The 24,109-nt window shown below is 42.7% G+C and overlaps 1 protein-coding gene across 5 annotated transcripts in view; it reads right to left on the bottom strand.

Annotated features, from left to right (window-relative positions):
- Nucleotides 1-24,109, bottom strand: part of KAT6B (lysine acetyltransferase 6B) — a 228,609-nt gene that overhangs the window by 23,310 nt on the left and 181,190 nt on the right. For all 5 annotated transcript variants that reach the window (XM_073596770.1, XM_073596768.1, XM_073596772.1 and 2 more), the window contains 3 exons: nucleotides 22,056-22,215; nucleotides 21,056-21,316; nucleotides 1,792-2,041 (listed from right to left, as the gene is read on the bottom strand). In XM_073596770.1, coding sequence (XP_073452871.1) covers nucleotides 1,792-2,041; nucleotides 21,056-21,316; nucleotides 22,056-22,215 — 671 coding nt within the window. The remainder of the gene's footprint in view (nucleotides 1-1,791; nucleotides 2,042-21,055; nucleotides 21,317-22,055; nucleotides 22,216-24,109) is intronic.

The raw sequence follows: 24,109 nt of genomic DNA, 5'->3' as shown, positions 1-24,109 counted from the left end.
CCTGAAAATCAGGGGAAAATCGTGGGTGCGTGTTATAGGCCGATCCCCCCCCCAATTGTGTGTGATCGGAGCGATCGCGGCAATCGCCGCGATCGGCGCCGACATACACAGCCGTGTGGAAATTCAAATACGGCGCCGAGACTGCAGGGACTCGGCGGAGCGGAGCTACACATAGCCGAGAGTCCTCGGGTTTTCTCGATGCTGCTTACAGTCCCGCCCATAGGGCGGAACTGGGCGGGACTGTAAGCGGCGCCGCGAAAACCCGAGGACTCTCGGCTATGTGTATCAGCGCTCCGCCGAGTCCCTGCAGTCTCAGCACCATAATTAAATTTACACAGGGCTGTGTATGACGGCAGGGATCGCGGCGATCCCACAAAGCTGCACGGGGGCAAGGCTGCACGGGGGGGCAAGGCTGCACTGGGGCAAGGCTGCATGGGGGCAAAGCTGCACTGGGGCAAGGCTGCACTGGAGAAAAGCTGCACTGACAAGGCTGCACTGACATGGCTGCACTGACATATCTGCACTGACAAGGCTGCACTGGGGCAAAGCTGCACTGACAAGGCTGCAATGGACACTAGGGCAAGGCTGCACTGACAATTCTGCACTGGGGCAAAGCTGCACTGACAAGGCTGCACTGACAAGGCTGCAATGGACACTGGGGCAAGGCTGCACTGACACTGACAAGGCTGCAGATGGACACCGATAACGCTGCATTGATGGGCATTTTAATGTAAGTTTTTCTTCCTTAAACTTTACTCCTAAAAGTTTTTTTCCTTAAAATTCCCTCCTTAACTTGGGTGCGTGTTATACGCCGGCGCGTGTTATACGCCGATAAATACGGTATTTATCTTTGTCTCATTTTTTTACATCACAGAAACCTGACATTTTAACAGGGGTGTGTAGACTTTTTATATCCACTGTAGTTCTGGAATATACTGTGAGATGTGATATAGAGACGGCAAAGTGTTCTGTTTCGAGAGGACAACTGGGCAGGGATGACACCATTCCTTGCAATTTTAGTGTAGCAAAAGGCACTGCGTTGTCAGCCCAAACATATTAGGAACTCAGTGAATTTCCTCAAGAATCAACAGGTATTTTTCTGTACTTGCACAGGTAAAGGGATAAAACATGGGGAGATAAGCATGTATTGCAGAGATGTACTAAATTATTTTTTATTATTGTTATTTTGCCCTGATATACAGTACACTTTAATGAATTAAAGTGGTAGTAAAGTCATGTTATCTAAAATCTGCTGACTGACAATATTTTATAACAGAAGAGACCCTAGTAGTCTCCTCTGTCATAAATGTCCCTCCTGCCCGTCAGCGGGTAATGTAATCTGAGCAGCACATGGGCAGCTCAGATCACATTTATGGCCCGCTCAACATGCCGCAGAGATGTGACACCCGTGCGCATGCATGGGAGTTTTGTTGCAGCAGCCCGGCCATTCATGGCTGAAGATACCAACCTGGAACGAACAGTGGGCGAAAATGGAAGCGTCGGGAGACCCGTGACATTGCTGCGCTGGAGGGCTCTGTTTGCAGGTAAGTGTTATAATGTACTAGTATGCAGTGCATACTAATACTTTATGACATAAAACTGCAGGGGGGCCATCTTTTTTTTTTTCAGCTATGACTATTACCGCTTTAATGCAAACTGTTTATTTAGAATAATCAAAAGTCAGGCAAGCCATTTGCAGATTCTTTTCTTACAACACTGTGAATGGTGAAATGCAGCCTTCTAAAATATAAAAGAAAGAAAAAAATAAACTCTACAATATCATCGACATACTTGCACATGGCTCTTCCATTTTGTTAGGTCTCTCGGTTGTCGTACTGTTGGGAATTGGATGTTGGTTGGCTCTTCTATCATTGTTTTCTTTCTGGTCTATTTCCTTTTGCTGCGGCTCAGGGCTGCCCCTGTCAGAGTCTTCAAATGGCTCATTTAGCACTTCGGTGGTCTCAGAGATAGTCTCTGTAGTGACACTACTGTTAATTCTACGCCGTTTCCGTCCACGTCTTCTTCTGGGGGTGAAGGCATTCTGTGCAAAATAAATACTAAAATTAATATTTATGCAACAAGGAAGTGTTACCAATTTAAGTAAAATTAACTCTGATCATAAGATCTGTAGCTGGTCCTACATGGTTTCAATGTTGCACACATCCAAGATGAATCTTTAGGGTCATTAATAAATTATGTAGTCAGACATCTTTTTCCCTTTTTTATATCAAATCTTTATAGTGCTGACAAGTACAAAAAGCTGCATAAAAACAAAAAACAAAAAAAACAAAAAGGTCATAATGCCATATTCCAATATATAGAAAAGTGTTTCTCAAACTTTTTTCAGTCAAGGCACCCTTTTAAATTATGGACAGGCTCAAGGCACCTCATTCTAAAAAAATGTAAAAAACTATTCTAATAGTTTTACATAATGCAGCAACATCCAAACGTAGGACTGCCAATGTTTGAGGTGATTTACTCTTCCAAAGTAATTACACTTTTGCACACTGGTACTGACTAGTAAACCAATGTTTCTCTTTTCCCTCAATTTCTCTCCATTAGTCAGCTAATGTCGCGCCAGTGCTGAGGGAGAGGGGCAGAGGAGGGTCAAACAAGGATGCTGTGGAGACAACAGACATCCTCCTATTTAACAGATGACGTCATTGATTGTTAGGATGCCAGTGTCTAGGAAGTCGTAATGGTGCATAATGAAAAGCTGTGGCTTTGTGTAACTAAAAGGCAGGCATGATCCAGCTGCTGACTTGTATACAACTTGATACATTTTTAGGCATTTTGCCAAGGCACCCCTGAAGCAACCTCCAGGCATCCCAGGGTGCCTAAACACCCTGGTTGAAAAAGGCCGATAAAGAACAAGGGAAATGTAACTTTATATTTGGCCCATTAATCGTCAAAATTACATGTTCTTTACTTCTTTATGACCCAAAGATCCATACAACTTAATTATTAATGTAGAATTCAGATTATATTACTTTTTCAGGGTAGCCTTCCATCAAACCATCCTTTAAGCAATTTTTTCACTGTGAGCAAGATTATCAAGGTTATTCATTTTCCATCCCTTTCCTGGATACTAGGTAAAAACACAATGGTTTTAAAAAGATAAATGTTTAAGTCTCTTAAAGAGAAAGTAAACCCCATGGGTTTTACTTCCTCTTTTGCTCCCAGTAAGGCTTGCAAATGAAAAGCATAATGGGCTAGTATGCATCACATACTAGCCCACTTTACAACACTTACCTGCAAACGAAGCCCGCGCTGTCCCCTGAGCAGGCCGCGTCCATCTTCGCCCCTCTTCCTTCCGGGGCCGCAGACTCCGACTCTGTGACTGGCCGGAGTTGCGTCACTGCACGGTGGTCCGTTTCTTCACAGCGCATGCGCCGATGACGACACCGGTGCACTTCAAGTGAAATATTACCTAAACGGCACACGTTTAGGAGATATTTCCACTACCTATAGGTAAGCCTTATTCTAGGCTTACCTATAGGTAAAAGTCAACAAAAAGGGTTTACAACCATTTTAAGTGTCTTTTCCAATCCAGTTATATTCCTGAATATCTTAAATCATTCTACAGTTAAAAAAAGAATGTGATTTAAGTTTGGTATACGCCCCGCACTTCACCAGCAGTGAAAATTACATTCACTTTTCTTTTCAAAGTATCTGAAGAAATAGAAGCCCTATTTATAAAACACCAAATCCAAGAAAGTTGGGGCTCTGTGTAAAAGATACATAAAAACAGAATGCAATAATTTGCAAATCTCTTAAACCCATATTTTATTCACAATAAAAAACATATCAAATGTTTAAACTGATACAATATACCTTTTCAAGAAAAAAGAAAAAAGGTAATGTTGGAATTGATGGCAGCAACAGATTTCAAAAAAAGTTGGGACAGGGCCATGTTTAACACGGTGTAGTATCCTTTCTTTTTTTGACAACACTCTGTAAACGTGTGGGAACTGCAAAGACCAGTTACTGGAGTTTTGGGAGAGGAAGGTTATCCCATTCTCACCCAACATAGGATTCTAACTGCTCAAAAGTCCTGGGTCTTTGCCCTATTTTTCGTTTCAAGATGTGCCAAATATTTTCAATTGGTGAAAGATCTGGACTGCAGGCAGGCCACATATGCACTCAGACTCTTCTATGATGAAGCCATGCTGTTGTCATAGATGCAGTATGCGGGTTAGCATTGTCCTACTAAAATAAAGGCCTTCCCTGTAAAAGACATTGTCTGGATGGGAGCATATATGCTGTTCTAAAGCCTGGACAGATCTTTCAGCGCTGATGGTGCCTTTCCAGATGTGCCCATTACATATGCACTAATGCTACCCATACAATCACTGATAAGCTGGAAGTTCTTTCCTCATTAGTCCTGGAGGATGTGGCACCCATGCGTGACCACAGAACTGGTTTTCACTTTGCAGCAGACAATTTTACGTAAGCTCCCAGAGAAGATGGTGGCATTCCTGGATCATGTTCAGATATGGCTTCTTTTTTTTTTTTTTTTTTTTTTTTTATATCCTTTATTTTATTTCATAGTAATACATGAAAAGTAGCAATGTATATATTTCCCTTCAGGGGAACATTAAACACATTATAAACCAAAGAAAATACATTATCCTATCCCTCCCACACCTAGCCCCCCCCCAAAAAAAACCCCCAAGACCCCCCCAACAAAACCCCTGTCCCCCAGCCTCCCTCTCCCTTTCCTCATATCTTCTCTGCCTCTATGACTCCGTCAGCAACAAGAGTCACTCCTCCGTTTTCCTGAAATCTAGCCATTTCTGCCATGTCTTAAGATATTTCTCTCGTGTACCTTCTATTAGGTGTATTGACTCCTCTAAGGATCTCACCCACTCCACTCTTATTATCCAATCCGTCACATTTGGGGCTTCCGGAACTTTCCAGAAGCGTGGTATTAAAGCTTTCGCAACATTCAAAAGAAACGGTACTAATAACCTACAATATTGGGGTACTTCCATATCTACATTGTGGAACAAGCACGTCCAGGGTTTTTTTAAATCTGTTCTCCCACTATCTGTGTAATTTTACCTGTGATTTTTTCCCAGAAGGGATAGATTTTGGGGCAGTCCCACCATATATGCACAAAAGTACCCACCTCCCCGCACCCCCTCCAACAGGTTGGGGGACTTTCTAACCTATAATCATGCGCCCTTTGGGGGGGTCACATACCACCTTGCTAATAATTTATAGCTCATTTCGTATGTCTGCGTATCTCTTGCCAGTGCGTACGCCATTTTAAGTATCTTAAGCTTATGTTCAGATATGGCTTCTTTGCATGATAGAGCTTTACCTTGCTTTTTTGGATGCCACAACAAACTGTGTTTACGGACAGTGATTTTTGGAAGTATTCCTGAGCCCATGCAGTTATGTCCATCACACAATCATGCCCGTTTAACGCAGTGATGTCTGAGGGCCCCGAAGGTCACCTCAATGACCTTCAAAGGCCAACCAATATTGCGTTTCAGCCTTGTCCCTTGCGCACAGAGATTTCTCCAGATTCTCTGAATCTTTTAAAATTATGTACTGCAGATGATTTATTTAAAGTTAAGCAATTTTGTTTGAAGAACATTATTCTGAAATAGTTTTTAGATGCAGCTTTTCACAGGTTGGTTAATCTCTGCCCATCTTTACTTTTGAGGCACAATGTGGGGGATTTACTAAAACAAGTGCACTCAGAATCCGGTGCAGCTGTGCATGGTAGCCAATCAGCTTCTAACTTCAGCTTGTTCAATTAAGCTTTGGCAATAAAACCTGGAAGTGAATTGGTTTTGGAGCAGAGTTGCACCAGATTTTGAAATCTTCAGTGTTATTAAATAACCCCCCACTGACTCTCTAAGTTGCTCTTTTTGTACCCAAGCATGGTACGGACCTGTTGCCAATTAACCTAATTGGTTGCAACATTTTCTTCCAGCTATTAATTGTTAGAGCCACTTACTTTACCAGCTTTTGTTGCCCTGTCCTAACACCGAGAGGTATATTTTCTCAGTTTAACCTTAAACATTTGATAGGTTTTCTATTGCAAATAAAATATTGGTTTAAGAGTTTTGCAAATCATTGCATTCCGTTTTTATGTAGATTTTACACAGTGCCCCAACTTTTTTGGAATTGGGGTTGTACATTTTAGGCATACATCTCTAAGGTCAGCTCCCACAATTGTTTAATAACACTTTATGACCTTCCTTTATTAGTTTCCTTAACCACTTGCTTACTGGGCACTTAAACCCCCTCCTGCCCAGACCAAAATTTTCAGCTTTTAGCACTGTCACTTTTTGAACGACAATTGAGTGGTCATACAACATTGTACCCAAATGAAATTTTTATCCCACAAATAGAGCTTTCTTTTGGTGGTATTTGATCCCCTCTGGGTTTTTTGTTAAAAAATTAAAAAAGACCAATTTAAAAAAACACTGGTAGGTGACACTGATAGGCATCACTGCTAGGTGGCACTGATTGGCACCACTGGTATGCACTGATAGGTATGCACTGATTGCTGGCACTGTTATGCACTGTGGGGCACTGGTGGGCACAGATGAGATGGCTGTGCATCTTCCTCTTCGGGACTGATGTCCCTTGCACAGAAGCTGGCCACCGGCTTTTTTTTCTCCTCACGCTAAGAAAGAATTACCGATCTTCGGTTTACATCTTACATTACGTGGTAAGGTGCTGGGATTGGCCCCTTACTCTGATCTGTGATCACCCGAGTCTCATTGACTCGGCGATCACAACGCACGCGCCCTGCAGGGGGCGCGTGGGGAGCTTGCAAAGGGGAGGACGTCTATTGACAGCCTCCCGGCAAAGTAGGTCTGCACTGTATCAGTCATTCGGCTATAGAGCGGATCTGAAGGGATTAAATCTCTCCTCCTCCCAGAAAAGTATTATTGGCTTTACAAATCTAACTTTTTGTTGGTCAAAGCTAGTTATTAGATGATATACAGTGAGGGGAAAGTATTTACTCCCCTGCTGATTTTGTACGTTTGCCCACTGACAAAGAAATGATCAGTCTATAATTTTAATGGTAGGCTTATTTTAACGCATTTCAAAAAAGGTATAAATTGATTTGCATTTTAATGAGTGAAATAAGTATTTGACCCCTTTGCAAAACATGACTTAGTACTTGGTGGCAAAGCCCTTGTTGGCAATCACAGAGGTCAGACGTTGCTTATAGTTGGCCACCAGGTTTGGAGGAGGGATATTGTCCCACTCCTCTTTGCAGATCCTCTTCAAGTTATTAAGGTTTTTGAGGCGGACGTTTGGCAACTCAAACCTTCAGCTCCCTCCACATATGTTCTATGGGATTAAGGACTGGAGACTGGCTAGGTCACTCCAGGACCTTAATGTGCTTCTTCTTGAGCCACTCCTTTATTGCCTTGGCTGTGTGTTTTGGGTCATTATCATGCTGAAATACCCATCGCCGACCCATTTTCAATGCCCTGGCTGAGGGAAGGAGGTTCTTACCCAAGATTTGATGGCACATGGCCCTGTCCACCGTCCTTTTGATGCAGTGAAATTGTCCTGTCCCCTTAGCAGAAAAACACCCCAAAGCATGTTTTCACCTCCATGTTTGACGGTGGGGATAGTGTTCTTGGGGTCATAGGCAGCATTCCTCCTCCACCAAACACGGCGAGTTGAGTTGATGCCAAAGAGCTCGAATTTGGTCTCTTCTGACCACAACACTTTCACCCAGTTCTCCTCTGAATCATTCGAATGTTCATTAGCAAACTTCAGACGGGCCTGTACATGTGCTTTAATGAGCAGGAGGACCTTGCTAGCGCTGCAGGATTGCAGTCCTTCACCACGTAGTGTGTTACCAATTGTTTTCTTGGTGACTATGGTCCCAGTTACCTTGAGATCATTGACAAGATTCTTCCATGTAGTTCTGGGCTAATTACTCACTGTTCTCATAATCATTGAAACTCCACAAGGTGAGATCTTACATGGAGCCTCAGACCAAGGGAGATTGACAGTTATTTTGTGTTTTCTCCATTTGCGAATAATCGCACCAAATCAATTTAACTTTCTTGAAATGCATTTTTCTGGATATTTTTGTTATTCTGTCTCTCACTGTAAAAATAAACCTACCCTACCATTAAAATTATAGACTGATCATTTCTTTGTCAGTGGACAAATCAGGAGGGGATCAAATAATCTGCGTCTCTGGAGCAGCAGGAATATTTGTATTTTGCTCCGGCTGCTGGAATGAGTCTCCTCCCCCGGACATCACAGTGCTGGCCCTGCCCCCTCCCCAAGACACAGCCACGGCTCCGTCCTCTCCACACCAGGCAAATTAGGCGGTCGCGAGGCCCGAGGCAGCCGCCTAATTAGAGAGCCACCTCTACCCCAATAGGAAGCTTTTTTCTTTAATTGTTCATTGACTGAAAGATCAATGAAACTTCATATCCATATAGTCTATTTGCTTATAGGAGAAAGAGAGAAATAAACAATCCATGCCAAGGTTTTATTTAGGGATCATAAAGATAATGCCTTTTCATCCAGGAACTTTAAAAGTGAGGTGTTAACCCCATCTAACCCATTTGTTAAATGTTTTATAGATTTCTGGTATAAACCTTTGAGGCAAAAATCAGTATTAAAAATTTAATTCTGGATATTAAATTGATTGCATTCCAGGCCTTGAAAGTGTGTCTAAAGAAGGGTGATCTACTTATTCTAGGGCACCAAGTTTTATTTGTGTGTAACAAAAAAGGTAAAGAGACTGCCTTGGCTAATCGTTGTTCAAGTCCAGATCAATAACTTTTTTTTAAGCCAAGTTACAGAAATGTGAGCCGTATTTCACACAACTGCCAGCAGAGGTCCTTCAGCCCTTATGTAATAATCATTACTCAACAATCTAAAGAACCCCAATTGTTAAAAAGCGCAAAACTTAAGAATAAAAAGCAAAAAGCACCATGCAATACAGCTGGCAATCCATTTTGAAGGAAGGTTGTTAAACACCTGAAAACCTTTTAGAGGTTACAAAACCTTCACTACGCTGGCAAAAACTAAAAATTTTAGATACTGAAAACTGGGTTTTTAGTACTTACCCGGTTAATCCATTTCTTTGAGTACATCAAGGAACACAGAGCAAGCTTTAAATCATGACTAATTAAACCAAGCAGCACAATAAATCTTTAGCGAAGTGGATAAAATTAATCACGTGTACAACAGTCAAAGGAGATTAAATACATGTAAATAAATTTGCATAAAAATTTCTGTGACCAAAATAAACAAAGAAATCCAGGGATTAGCTAGATTTAAATAAGTATAAGAATCCTATAAACAGACATAAAATCCTCCAAAATCACTACATTAAATATCAGTCCCAAATGTGTAAAGATGGAAATAACCTCAGTGACAGAAAGAAAGTCCCTCAGAAGTTCAGTGTAGGGGTGTAATCAGTAAAAACTTAGCAACCTCCAGATTTCGAGCAAGAGACTAAAATGGACCACGCCACCTGGGTGTAGCAGGCAGGAGCTTACCAGAAATATATGACCACTAATATATAGTGGTCAAAGCACACTTTTTGTTGGTAATGGACCCCTCAAGGAAGCTGCAAAAAGGCCTACAGCAACATTAAAGGAGGTGCAGGAATATCTGGCAAGTACTGGCTGTGCGGTACATGTGACAATAAGCTCCCATATAACTTCATATGTCTGGGCTATGGGGGAGAGTGGTAAGACGGAAGCCTTTTCTTACGAAGAAAAACATCCGAGCTCGGCTAAATTTTGCAAAATACACATTTGAAGTCTCCCAAAAGCATGTGGGAATGTGTGTCATGGTCTGATGAAACCAAGGTTGAACTTTTTGGCCATAATTCCAAAAGATAGGTTTCGTGCAAAAACAACACTGCACATCACCAAAAGAACAGCATACCCACAGTGAAGCATGATGGTGGCAACATCATGCTTTGGGGCCGTTTTTCTTCAGCTGGAACAGGGGCCTTAGCCAAGGTAGAGGAAATTATGAACAGTTCCAAATACTAGTCAATATTGGCACAAAACCTTCAGGCTTCTGCTAGAAAGGTGAAAATGAAGAGGAACTTCATCTTTCAGCATGACAACAACCCAAAGCACACATCCAAATCAACAAAGGAATGGCTTCACCAGAAGAAGAATAAAGTTGTGGAATGGCCCAGCTAGAGCCCAGACCTGGCTAGAGCCCAGACCTGAATCCAATTGAAAATCTGTGGGGTGATCTGAAGGGGTTGTGCACAGGAGATGCCCTCACAATCTGACAGATTTGGAGTGTTTTTGCAAAGAAGAGTGGGCAAAATTGCCAAGTCAAGATGTGCCATGCTAATAGACTCATACCCCAAAAAAAGTGCTGTAATAAAATCAAAAGGTGCTTCAACAAAGTATTAGTTTAAGAGTGTGAACACTTATGCAACCATTGCATTGTTGTTCAACTGAGTTTTTCAGTTTATAGGTCACATTAACCACTTCCCGACACATGTACTTAGGCAGGTTGGCAGTCTGGACCAATATATATATATATATATATATATATATATATATATATATATATATATATATATATATATATATATATATATATATACACATACACACACACACACACATACATATACATATATATATATATATATATATATATATATATATATATATATACACACATACACACACACACACACACACATACATATATATATATATATATATATATACACACACACATACATACATACATACATACATACACACACACGGCCGCCTGTCCAATCCGACATTCCTCCTCCCATTTGTTTCCGCCCCCAAACCCCGCCCACCCTCCAGCCTTCTGCATGCACTGTACTCGGCCTACCTGTGGAATATACAAGGAAAAGAGAGCGCACGGCTGCCCTAGTGTAATTCCATTTTAATGATACAAATGCAAAATCAAACAATAGAGGATTGCACTCACAAACATGGGACTTAGATCGCATGTACAGCAGGATGTATGTCTCCCTTCCTGACCTGTATAACTGGGTTGGCTCCCAAGAATAAGTGGTGATGGTATGAGAAGTCACTGCGGACTTTGTTTCCTCGTCTCGTCAGGCTGTGTCTGCTGTAGGGCACGCGCATGGTTCAGCTGGCACTGCGTGACGTCACTCGCGGCCAGAAAGGAAGGACAAGGTGAGTGAGAAGTCTCTTTAGCTAACAAAAAACGATTGCCAAGACTACATGTTTCAGAGGTGTGGCCTCCTTCAGGTCACGCCCTTAACACCTCTAGCCTGTCTTTATATGAACCCTCCAGCCCCTCCCCCGGGATAGCCAATACCGTTTGACAGACCAAAAGCACAGAGTTCACAACAGGAAACACGGAAACACATTCAAAAAGGGGAGGGCCTTATATTTAGCAACAATGTCCTAAGAAAAGTTTTTACCAGGTGTATATGCATTATGTGTATATATATATATAAAAATATAAAAATAAATAAAGGTCAGATTCTCATCCTTAATCTATTAAAATCATCATTCTAACCTAAAGTAGTTAATCGCAAAAAGAAATTGCAAAAAAAAAAAAAAAAAAAAGGGGGGGGGAGAAAATTGATACAAATAAATTATATGAATAAAAGTGTATAGCAATAAAATTAATTTGAATAAAATTAATTTGAATAACATATGGTCGGTCAATAAGTATGCAGTTACTAAATTAACACCTGTAAAGGGAAAAGAGTATTTACATACAGAGAACAATATACTACTTGGCAATACAATATTATTTCATATCAACGTACCCATCTCCAGTTTCTCCTTTAAACCCTCAAATAGTTCCAAGCCTTCATTGCTATCCCATGTTTGTGTTTAAAATGACGTGGGACACCGTGCTACCTGTGGAGACCAGCCTGAGGGGGAAGCATAATTTGTATATGAGCTATCTGCACTCTGCACAACCCCCCTCTTTCCCCTGACCTTTTTGGTTTGCCTCTACTTTTCTCTCTCATTTCTTACTCCCCCCTGTGCAAACTGGGGGAAGGTGGGGGGATTGTGCAGACTGGGGGAAGTTGGGAATGTGCAAACTGGGGCAAGGGGGGGAATTGTGCAGACTGGGGGAAGGGGGGGGAATTGTGCAGACTGGGGGAAGGGGGGGAATTGTGCAGACTGGGGGAAGGGGGGGAATTGTGCAGACTGGGGGAAGGGGGGGAATTGTGCAGACTGGGGGAAGGGGGGGAATTGTGCAGACTGGGGGAAGGGGGGGAATTGTGCAGACTGGGGAAAGGGGGGAATTGTGCAGACTGGGGAAAGGGGGAGGGGAATTGTGCAGACTGGGGAAAGGGGGAGGGGAATTGTGCAGAGTGGGGAAAGGGGGAGGGGAATTGTGCAGAGTGGGGAAAGGGGGAGGGGAATTGTGCAGAGTGGGGAAAGGGGGAGGGGAATTGTGCAGAGTGGGGAAAGGGGGAGGGGAATTGTGCAGAGTGGGGAAAGGGGGAGGGGAATTGTGCAGAGTGGGGGAAGGGGGTAATTGTGCAGAGTGGGGGAAGGGGGTAATTGTGCAGAGTGGGGGGAGGGGGGATTGTGCAAACTGGGGGGAGGGGGGGAATTGTGCAGACTGGGGAAAGGGGGGAATTGTGCAGACTGGGGAAAGGGGGGAATTGTGCAGACTGGGGAAAGGGGGGAATTGTGCAGACTGGGGAAAGGGGGAGGGGAATTGTGCAGACTGGGGAAAGGGGGAGGGGAATTGTGCAGACTGGGGAAAGGGGGAGGGGAATTGTGCAGACTGCGGAAAGGGGGAGGGGAATTGTGCAGACTGGGGAAAGGGGGAGGGGAATTGTGCAGACTGGGGAAAGGGGGAGGGGAATTGTGCAGACTGGGGAAAGGGGGAGGGGAATTGTGCAGACTGGGGAAAGGGGGGAATTGTGCAGAGTGGGGGAAGGGGGGGGGGGGGTGTGCAGACTGGGGGGGCTGTGCAGACTGGGGGGAGGGGGGTTTGTGCAAACTGGGGGGGGAGTGATTGTGCAGACTGGGGCAGGGGGGATAAGTGTGCAGACTGAGAGGAAGAGGGGGATTGTACAGGCTGGGGGAAAGGGGGACTATGCAGGCTGGGGGAAGGGGGGGGGGGATTGTGTTCAAACCCTTTTATTAAAAGTATTAAAATCTGTTTCAATCCAAGCACAGTAAGGCCTCATGTACACTGCTGCTGGTAAACGGACGTTTAGGAGCAGTTGGGCATTTTTTTCAACTGCTCCTGAACTATCCTCTATGTTCTCTTATCAGTACATGTACACAGGTTCGTTTATAGTCGTTTCTAGGCAGTTGAGTTTGGAGGCTTTTTTGGAACCAAAAAAAATGCGTTCAGAAGCTGTGTTTAGAGGCATTTCAATTGCTAAATGTGGCTACCCATGTTCAGGCACGTTTTTGTCTACAAGCATTTTTAAAGGGAAAAATTTTATTACTTTTGAGTCTGGAATATGCTAAAAACACACCAAAAACTCAATTATCACTGTCTGCAAGCTTGATATGCCATGTGATATTCCCTTCATCAGCCAATTATGCCAATTGACATGCGTGTAAAATTAAAAAATTTCTCTGGGTAATTACGCAGCTGAACATACATATTAGAAAAGTATCCTGTGGACATGCGTTGAGCCATCAATGAATGTGTCCAGTAGCGACGAACTCTGGTCCTCTCACGCAATTTTCTACGTCTTTAGAGCCTCAGCAAAAGCAGCATCAGGAGCATTTTCTCACACATGCTCATCATGGGATCCATATTAACAAACCGACCAAAAAATAACAGCTAGATACAAGCACACTGCTTTCTCAACTGCTACTCACACTGTTCTCTCACAGAATGGCTGAAATAGTTAATACTTGTTTTTAGTGCTTCCTTATTATTTGGGAGGATCTCCTAAGGTTATCTTTAGTAAAAGCTTCTGAACGCAAACGCCGCCAAACACCACTAAACGCAGCTTGTAAACGCTGCTAAACACACGTTTTTAAATGTGGATTACTAGCTGTGATGTTTCAGCATTCAGGAGAGGTTGAGAAATGTCCCATGTACATGAAGCCTAAAAAGCGCTTCAAATGGTAAAAACACGTGACGCAACGCGTAGCAGATTTTAACACTTTTAATAAATTGGTTTGGAAACGTTAATGCACTATTGGAGGCTTGTCTGTTCACTTCACCCCCATACATGAGCCTGGATCTTCTGAGTGAGGATTTGTGGAGGAGTCCTCAGCAGGAGGGAACAGCTTGCCCCTATTAGCATTCAAGGCTTATATTCTGTAGATATGAGGTGAGAGTTCTGAGAGCACTGAGATGTTGGCGGCAGCACATAGACTCTCTAGAAACTATATTAAGGAATATATTGGATCGGTTTATTGAAGGACTCCACATTGATCACATTGCTGTTATTTGGATTTTAACCTCAATTGGACTTTATTACTGTCACTAATAGATTATGAATTTATTATTTTAAGAATACTGATTTTCAGTTACCATTGGAGTTCACTATTGCAAGATTTTAGTTTATTTTTATTACCTTGTTTATTTATATTTAGAGGATAGAATAGTGCAAAATCATTTATTTATTTAGATTACCAACAATACAGACCTGATCATGATGTGGAAATACAGGGCAATTTAGGAAACAGCGATCACAGGTCAATTAGTTTAGTATAAATCACACAAATCGGAAGCATAAGGGGAATACAAAGACACTGAATTTCAAAAGAGCCAACTTCCCTAAACTATGATCCTTGCTAGAAGAAAATAATTGGGATAAAATCTTAAAAACAAAGAACACAAGGGAAAAATTGGTATCCTTTAAGAGCATATTAAATAAGGGCATTAGCCAGTGCATTCCAATGGGAAATAAATTTTAAAAGTTAATAAAAGTCCTGGGTGGCTTAACGCCAATGTAAAAATGCATATAAAAGCAAAAGGAGAAGGCCTTCAAAAAATACAAGGCTGATGGATCATCAGCATTCCAACTTTACAAAGAATGCAACAAAAAATGTAAGGGTGCAATCAGGGCAGCTAAGATAGCACATGAAAGGCACATAGAGGAGGAGAGTAAAAAAAAATCCCAAAAATTTTTTTAAGTATATAAATATTAAGAAAGGGAGGTCAGAGCATATTGGTCCCATAAAGAATGATCAATGGAATCTGGTTAATAAGGATGGAGAGATGGCGAAGGTATTGAATTTACTCTTCTCCTCAGTCTTCACAAGGGAAATCGGGGGGGCTTCAGTAACCAAAACTGCAATGTTTATCCTCATGATGTCACAGGAAGCACCCTCATGGCTAACAGAGGACAGAATTAGAAATAGGCTTGAAAAACACAACATTCATAAGTCACCAGGACCAGATGGCTTGTACCCGAGGGTCCTTAAGAAACTCAGTCAAGTAATTGCCAGACCACCTAATTTTTACAAACAGTCTACTGACTGGAATGAAATGGTACCAGCTGAAAAAGCATACGTAGCACCAATATTTAAAAAAGGGCCAAGATACATCCCTGGGAATTACAGACCAGTTAGCCTAACATCAATTGTATGCAAGGTCTTAGAGGGGATAAAGGACTATATACAAGATTTTGGTAATGACAATGGTATCATTAGCAGTAATCAGCATGGATTCATGAAAAATCGTTCTTGCCAAACCAATCTATTAACCTTTTATGAGGAGGGGAGCTGCCATCTAGATAAAGGAAGGCCCGTAGACGTAGTCTGGATTTTGCAAAAGCATTTGATACAGTTCCCCATGAACGGCTTACTGTACAAAGTAAGGTCCGTTGGCATGGACCATAGGCTGAGTACATGGATTGAAAACTGGCTACAGGGGAGAGTTCAGAGGGTAGTGATAAATGGGGAGTACTCGGAATGGTCCGGGGTGGAAAGTCTGGTCCCCCAGGGTTCTGTCCTGGGACCAATCCTATTTAATTTATTCATAAATGACCTGGAGGATGGAATAAACAGCTCAATCTCTGTATTTGCGGACGATACTAAGCTAAGCAAGGCAATAACTTCTCCGCAGGAGGTGGGAACCTTGCAAGACGATCCGAACAAATTAATGGGGTGGGCAACTACATGGCAAATGAGGTTTAATGTAGAAAAATGTAAAATAATGCATTTGGGTGGCAAAAATATGAATACAATCTACTCGCTAGGGGGAGAACCTCTGGGGGAATCTAGGATGGAAAAGGACCTGGGGGTCCTAGTAGATGACAGGCTCAGCAATGGCATGCAATGCCAAGCTGCTGCAAGCAAAGCAAACAGAATATTGGTATGCATTAAAAAGGTAATTAACTCCAGAGATAAAATGATAATTCACCCAATCTACAAGACTCTGGTCTGGCCACACCTGGAGTATGCTGTCCAGTTCTGGGCACCAGTCTTCAGGAAGGTGTGCTGGAATTGGAGTGAATCCAGAGAAGGGCAACAAAAATAATAAAGGGACTGGAGGACCTTCGTTATGAGGAAAGGTTACGAGCACCGAACTTGTTCTCTCTGGAGATGAGACGCTTGAGAGGGGATAGGATTTCAATACACAAATACCGTACTGGTGACCCCACAATAGGGCTGGGAAAAAAATCGATTTAAATCTTGAATCGAGTTGAGAGGTCAAATCGATTCAAAATTTAAGCAAATCGATTTTTTTAGATTTTTTTTTTTTTCACCGCGCCGGTCCGGAGGCGCTGCAGGCATGAGTTTTTAGGCGAGGCCACGGCTTCGGCCTAGTCCGCGGCTACGGCCGGATGGCGCGGACTAGGCCGAAGCCGCGGCCTCGCCTAAAAACTCATGCCCACAGCGCCTCCGGACCGGCGCGGACACCGCGCCGGGCCTGAAGAACTGCGGGCAAGGAGTTTTTAGGTGAGGCCGCGGCTTCGGCATAGTCCGCGAGGCCGGACACTGCGGACTAGGCCGAAGCCGCGGCCTCGCCTAAAAGCTCATGCCCGCAGCGCCTCGGGACCGGCGTGATTTCCAAAAAAAAAACTCGATTCGAATCGTGAATCGAGTTTTTTTTAAGAGAATCGAAGATTTTTTTTTTTTTAAGAAAATCTCCCAGCCCTACCCCACAATAGGGCTTTTCCGCGAAAGGGAATTTAATAAGACATGCAGCCATTCACTAAAATTAGAAGAAAAGTTGTTTAACCTTAAACTGCGTAGAGAGTTCTTTAATGTAAGAGCGGTTAGGATGTGGAATTCTCTTCCACAGGCAGTGGTTTTAGCGGGGAGCATCAATAATTTAAAAAAAACTATTAGATAGGCACCTGACCGACCGCAACATACAGGAATATACAATGTAATACTAACATAAAATCACACACATAGGTTGGACTTGTGTCTTTTTTCAACCTCGCCTACTATGAACTACTATGAGACAGAAAAAAGGAAAAACAGCCTCTTAGAAACACAGAAGAGGGAAAACGCTAGTTTAATACTAGGAGAACCAATAATACATAGGTACACAGAGGTCACCACAATGCACACAGTGGTCAGACAAGGACGACTCTCTAGGCCGGGGGTGTCAAACTCAATTTAATTGCGGCCGCATCAGCATTATGGTTGTCCTCAAAAGGGAGAGTTGTATCTGTAAAAGTATTTATCCAGGGCTTTTTTTCTCAGAGAATAGATGCAGGAACTCAACCATGCCCCCCTGCCGGACTACATTGAATGGTGGGTGTGGCCAAATTGTATACAGAGCGCAGAGCTCAGGGGCGCACTACTTACAGAGCGCAGAGCTCAGGGGCGCACTACTTACAGAGCGCAGAGCTCAGGGGCGCACTACTTACAGAGCGCAGAGCTCAGGGGCGCTCTACTTACAGAGCGCAGAGCTCAGGGGTGCTCTACTTACAGAGCGCAGAGCTCAGGGGCGCTCTACTTACAGAGCGCAGAGCTCAGGGGCGCTCTACTTACAGAGCGCAGAGCTCAGGGGCGCTCTACTTGCAGAGCTCAGGGGTGCACTACTTGCAGAGCTCAGGGGCGCACTACTTGCAGAGCTCAGGGGCGCACTACTTGCAGAGCGCAGAGTTCAGGGGTGCACTACAGAATGCAGAGTTCTGGGTTGCACTACATACAAAGTGCAGAGTACAGGGGTGCACTACAGAGTGCAGAGTTTAGGGGTGTGCTATTCACAGTGTGCAGGGTTCAGCTCTCTTTCACAGGCTGTCCACATCTTACTTCTACCCCTTCTCCTAGGTGCGAGGGCCACATTAAATGGCCTGGTGGGCCGGATTTTGCTCGCCGGCCTTGTGTTTGACACATGTGCCCTAGGCCAACTGATCAGGATCCCCACTTAAAGGACCACTCACCTGTTTCCTGCTCCAGGATCCTGCCACAGAGCCACTGATCAAACTTTGACACCTCACCGCAGGCTCTGTCACAGCGGACCATCAGGGACTAACATTCACCACTGTCCTGGACCTGTACAGCAACTTACCGGAAACCCCTTGATCAGTTGACAGAGTCCTGTAATGCGGGGTCTAACACCAAAAAGCCACATTACAGGCAATCCATCTCCAAGGTAGCGGGGCCCAGATACCATTTATTTTAGGGCCCAGCTATAAGAATGGATCGGCCAACCCGTCTTTTAAACCCTTCTTGATCTGCTTGAGAGTTCTGGCAATATTACACAGAGTTTGAGCTTCAGTAACCATCACCTTTAAGGCATTGGCAAAAAGCAAAAAACAAAAACAAACTCATGCTTCCTGTAAGGGAGGGGTTATAGAGGGGAGGATTTCCTGTGTTTCTGCCAGTGTCCATACACCTATAGGTGCTGCATAACCCAGGTAATCATGATGTATAGCCTGCTCTGTGTCCCGTATTTTTTATGCATTTGTTTTTTGTCTTGCATACAGGTTTTACACTAATTTTTCTCAAAGTATACAGCAGTGCATATTCTCCCAAATGTGAAAACTGAAAAAATGCATTGGAATCAAGTTCTTTCTGCTTTGAAAATTTTATATTCATGTCTGTTTTAGGAGTAAAACATCATATACTGCAGATAACTATCTGCAACAATCTTCACCATTAGTCGGCTAGTTGATAGGACAGACTACGATAGTAACATCTATTCAAATCACTCAAAATACAGTCTTTGTTGCACTAGTAATTTTTTTTCCCTGTGTGGTATGTATATAGTTCTTACCACAGCTATGCTCTAGGTACTGATCTAGGTAAAAAGATATAAAAACAGTGCAGAGCTACGATAGCTACCAGAGGACTAAAATGATATAAACATGACATATATCTATAAAAAGTCCCCTATTTTGAAGAGAAGAAATGTAGGGTTGATAGGAAGGAATCTCCTCTGCGGTGATAAGGGTGCTTCATACAGGTTCAAAAGTGCTACTCAATCTGTGCCACCACACATCTGCTAGCCAAACTGCTCACCTTAGATTATGGACCGCTGAGCTAACAGACGGGTCATACAGGCATTCACCACAAGTTGTGGCTATAGATGGAATCTTGGGTAGGAAGACGGGCATTCCCCTTGAGAGACTGCACTCAGTAACTTTACATTTTCATCCGTGATAACATGAAATATACTCATGGGAGTATCCCTAGACGTCACTGCAGCCACCTTATCCATCGATGTTACAATTGATGTTATATTACACCATTGATCCCAGCACTAGGGTTTAGTGCTTCTTATGTGAGTACCTGTCTTTTAATAAAGGAAGTGTTTTAGCCAGTGTGCACTATATTATCCTTTATATTTCATGTTATCACGGATGAAAATGTAAAGTTACTGAGTGCAGTCTCTCAAGGGGTGTGCCTGTCTTCCTACCCAAGATTCCATCTATAGCCACAACTTGTGGTGAATGCCTGTATGACCCGTCTGTTACCTCAGGGGTCCATAATCTAAGGTGAGCAGTTTGGCTAGCAGGTGGTGGTAGCACGGATTGAGTAGCACTTTTGAACCTGTATGAAGCACCCTTATCACCGCAGAGGAGATTCCTTCCCATCAACCCTACATTTCTTCTCTTCAAAATAGGGGACTTTTTATGGATATATGTCATGTTTATATCATTTTAGTCCACTGGTTGCTATCGTAGCGCTGCACTGTTTTTATATCTTTTTACCTAGATCAGTACCTAGAGCATAGCTGTGGTAAGAACTATACCCTTGTGGTAAGAACTAGGCTACCCTTGCTGACTGTTTTCCAAAAAAATGCTAGGTATGCTTTACAATTATACACTAGAGCTGGCTTTCAAGCTTTAGAGTAACAACAGTCTGTACCAAAGTCTATGTTATTGTAAATCTGTCAAGTACACCGCGTCTACTTTTATTTAATAAAACAATGTACTGTGCATTGTCTGGAGAAGGGATGGTTCATAAGTATTCATTCAAAAAAGTAAGTACTTCAAAATGCAACTAGTGTAGTGTAAATACCTGAATTTTGACTTTGTATTAGCCTCTTGGCATGCCCTATACAGTAAAAGGCAGGTAGATAGGGAGGGGCAGCATTGGGAGCCAGTCATGGGTGCTGAATGCACATGTTCTGATAATGAACACAGTAAAAGAAGAAGAGCACAGAGATGGTCTGTCTCAGTCTGCTGCTGCTACTTCATTGTCCAACAGGCTGGGTCAGTGAGGTAAGCAGACAGGTTAAAAAAAAAAAAAAAAAAAAACCCCAAAAAACAAAAAAAACAAAAAATTAAAAAAAACTTTCCACCAGCTCTGTGAAGATCCCAGAACTGGACAGAAGTGCAAATATGGCACTTAATAGCCAAACTGCCTGTGAAGCTGTTTTTCTGGTAATCAGTATTCAGATGAGCAGAAAATAATCTTCTACTTGTATGAAAGATCTCTACTCTTACTGCCCAGAGTCCAAAACACTGAACTATGCAATACTGTCCTAGTCAAGCAGATGACTAAATGTACTGCTGCACACAATTTCTGCATAATCAAAATACTTGGGATGAGGATGGCAATAACTGGCCAAAATCATATCAGATTCATATGTTTTATAGATAATTCACCATTTTCAGTTCTTTGTACAATGTTAAAAAAAAAAAAAAAAAAAAATGTACGTACAAAGCGTTAAAATCTTCTATTTCCTGTGAATCATTTACCTTTCTCTTCACTGTGAGCGTCTGTGGTTTGGTAAGTATTGGTGTAACTTCTAGATGCGGTTCTTCAGCTTTATCCTCGAAACTTTTCTGGTTGTGCTTTATGGGCTTTTCCTTCTCTAAAGTTTCTGGGGTCTCTGCTGCAGGAAACAAGTAGGTGCCAAGAGCCTCATCCTTTGATGGGGACTGCTTTGAGTGCGATTGTGAGTAGACGTGCTGGTGTTCTTGCTCCCTACAACTTTCCTGCTCCATGAGATGTTCTGCCTGCAAGAATACACGTACATATTCAAATACACGTACTTTAAAGAGACACTGGAAAATCACATGGCTAAGGTTCAGGCACTGCTATTTTAACAACAAAAAGTATAGATTTTCTGAAAAAAAAAAAAATACTGTTGCTGTATTTTGCAATATGTTAGAAATGTACTCATGCAGAATTAGGTTACTACAGGTCTATACTAAATATTATGTGAAAGCCCATGAATGAATACATACTGCTATTTATGCAGTATGATTCCAAGTGTGCAGTTGAGCCTTGCTATCACAGTGTTACCAGGGTTATGATGCTAAGATAATGTCTGGAAACCAACCATGGTAGTCTTTGGTAATTTGATTAACCTAGGCCTGGTGCTAGGACAGCAGTAACTAGTGTAGACCCAACTTAGGATATGCAGCATATCTACATAGATTTGCAGGGTTGCACCATAGATACAGCCACGGATTTTCTCCCAACAACCCCCCCCCCCCATGGTCACTTAGGAGTAAAATCACCATTATGGCGATTTGGAAAGACTGTGGCACAGACACTTTTCTTTCCAATGGAAATCCCGGCATTTTTCTAATTCTATACTATGTAAAATAAAAAGCGAATCTAGTACGAAACATAATACTGCCTTGCAATAGCACTCAAAACATGTCAGTAGCCAGTGACCAAATCTATCCAGCAGCATGAAAGTAAACGGACAACGGTTTAGGCTAAGTTAGCTTTCAGAGAATAGCGTACCTCCTTTTCAGAATCATGTTCATCTTCAGACACTGCAGAGTTAGATGAAATGACTGGCGTCCACCTGAGGCAGTCAGGGTCAACCTCATTTATCTGAACCCGAGATTTTACTTTGGCCATAAAACTTGTCAAAAACTTTTCACGTCGAACAACAACAAACCTGCGAAAAGTACAAAAACATCACCTTCATGTCAAAAGCAGACCACGAGGCATAGTGTATACGGTTATAATTAAATGGTTTACAATGGCAAACAAAAAAAAAAAAGGAGACCATACTGGATACTGTGCCATTGAAAGTGTGTCATTCATAGGTATTATGATGAGTTTGAAAATCTCATAAGAAGGTGAAACTTTAAAAGTATAAACTGATATAATGTTCCCTGGATCCTGGTAAAATTTAGGTTATGCAGGAAAAGGGTGGAACAAAACAGGGTTCAGTTTAACTTTAACATGAAACATAACAGATCAGAACCAAGAAGAAAAAAAAAATGTTGACTTCATTGTAAATTCTATATCTTGGAGTACAGTAGAGGACACAGGCCGAGTATTCATAGACCCTGGGTTATAGGCTCGTACTTGCAGGCAATTGAACACTGGCAAAATTATGTGAGGACAGACCCCCTGGGCACCCTCCCTCTAAACCTTTACCCCACTCCATGAGTCCTCAGTTCTCTAGCAAGCAATGCAGAGTAACCAAAGAAAATAGAGGGAATGGTGTCCTGTACTGTACTCTAAGCTATGTAATTTGCAAGTAAAGCATTCCTCATCTTAATTGCACTGTACAGTACAGTACAATACAATACAGGCTGAGTATTCAAAGACCCTGAGACACCCCCAAGCAATAAAGGCGGCCAACAAGGCAAAAAGAACAGTGCCAACAGGCCCAACAACAAAGATCGAAAGGACCCAAATTCAGAGTGCCGCTGCAAGAATCTCACGACTGAAAGCTGCATCCAAAGAATATTGGGCATCTACCTGACAGACCTTTGCAAAAGGTATGAACAGAGAACCAGGTGGTGGTCTTACAAAGCTGAGCTACAGAGACCTGGTACCAGAATGCTCAGAAAAGTCTTACTGACCTGGTGGAGTGGGTGTGTAAAAGCACAGGAGATTTGTCCTTGAGAGTGTAAGCTTTAATGCTCAGTTGTCTTATCCAGCAAGCGATGCTGGACTTGGAAGATGATGCCCCTTGTGAGGTCCTGAGGGTAAGACAAGAAAGTCCATTTTCCTGATAGAAGTTGTTGCTTTGAGGTAAACCCTTACAGCTCTATTTCCAGGCAATGAAGAGTAAGCACTGGTCAGAACTACTGAGGAAAATGATTTGGGGGTACTTTTTTTTTTAAAGATGATTGCAAAATGAGCAAACAGTGTGACCAGGCAGTGGGAAAAGCGATCAGAATTCTAGGGTGCATCACTAGAGGGATCACCAGCAGGAGGATTCCCCCATATAGATCTTTAGTGAGATCTCATTTAGAATGTTGTGTCCAGTTCTGGAGATCTCATTTACAGAAAGAAATTGATAAGAAAGAACAAATCCAGAGACGGTAACAAAATGGTTTAAGGTCTGGGGGATAAAACATATCGAAAGTGACTTCAGGAACTTAAACGGTTGTATTGTCTGCTTGGTCATTTTTACCTACAGGTAAGCCTATAATAAGGCTTACCTGTAGGTAAAATTAATATCACCTAAACCTACATGGGTTTAGGAGATATTCACCTTTCATGTAGCCGCAAACGTCAGCGGCGCATGCGCGCAGAAGGTCCGGTGGCTCGTGCCGGAACGGTGGACTCCCACACATACGTCATCGCGGGTCCGGCCAGTCACAGCGACAGTGCCCGCGAACCCGGAAGAAACGCCAAGGGAACAGGTCAGCTGCGGGAGCATCATTCATTCTAAGGTATTTCATAATGTGCTAGTATGCAATGCATACTAGCACATTATGTTATTGTCTTGCAGGTTTTTTTCACTTTTTTTTTTGGCGGTTTACTACCACTTTAATATGAACGGTCTGAAGGAAAGAAAGGAAAGGGGAGACATGACAAACTTTTAAAAA

This window comes from Aquarana catesbeiana, linkage group LG08 (genome assembly GCF_042186555.1).
Source record: "Aquarana catesbeiana isolate 2022-GZ linkage group LG08, ASM4218655v1, whole genome shotgun sequence".
Classification (NCBI taxonomy): Eukaryota; Metazoa; Chordata; class Amphibia; order Anura; family Ranidae; genus Aquarana; species Aquarana catesbeiana.
Note: the sequence above shows the minus strand (reverse complement) of the source record. Positions and strands in the feature narration are given on the sequence as shown.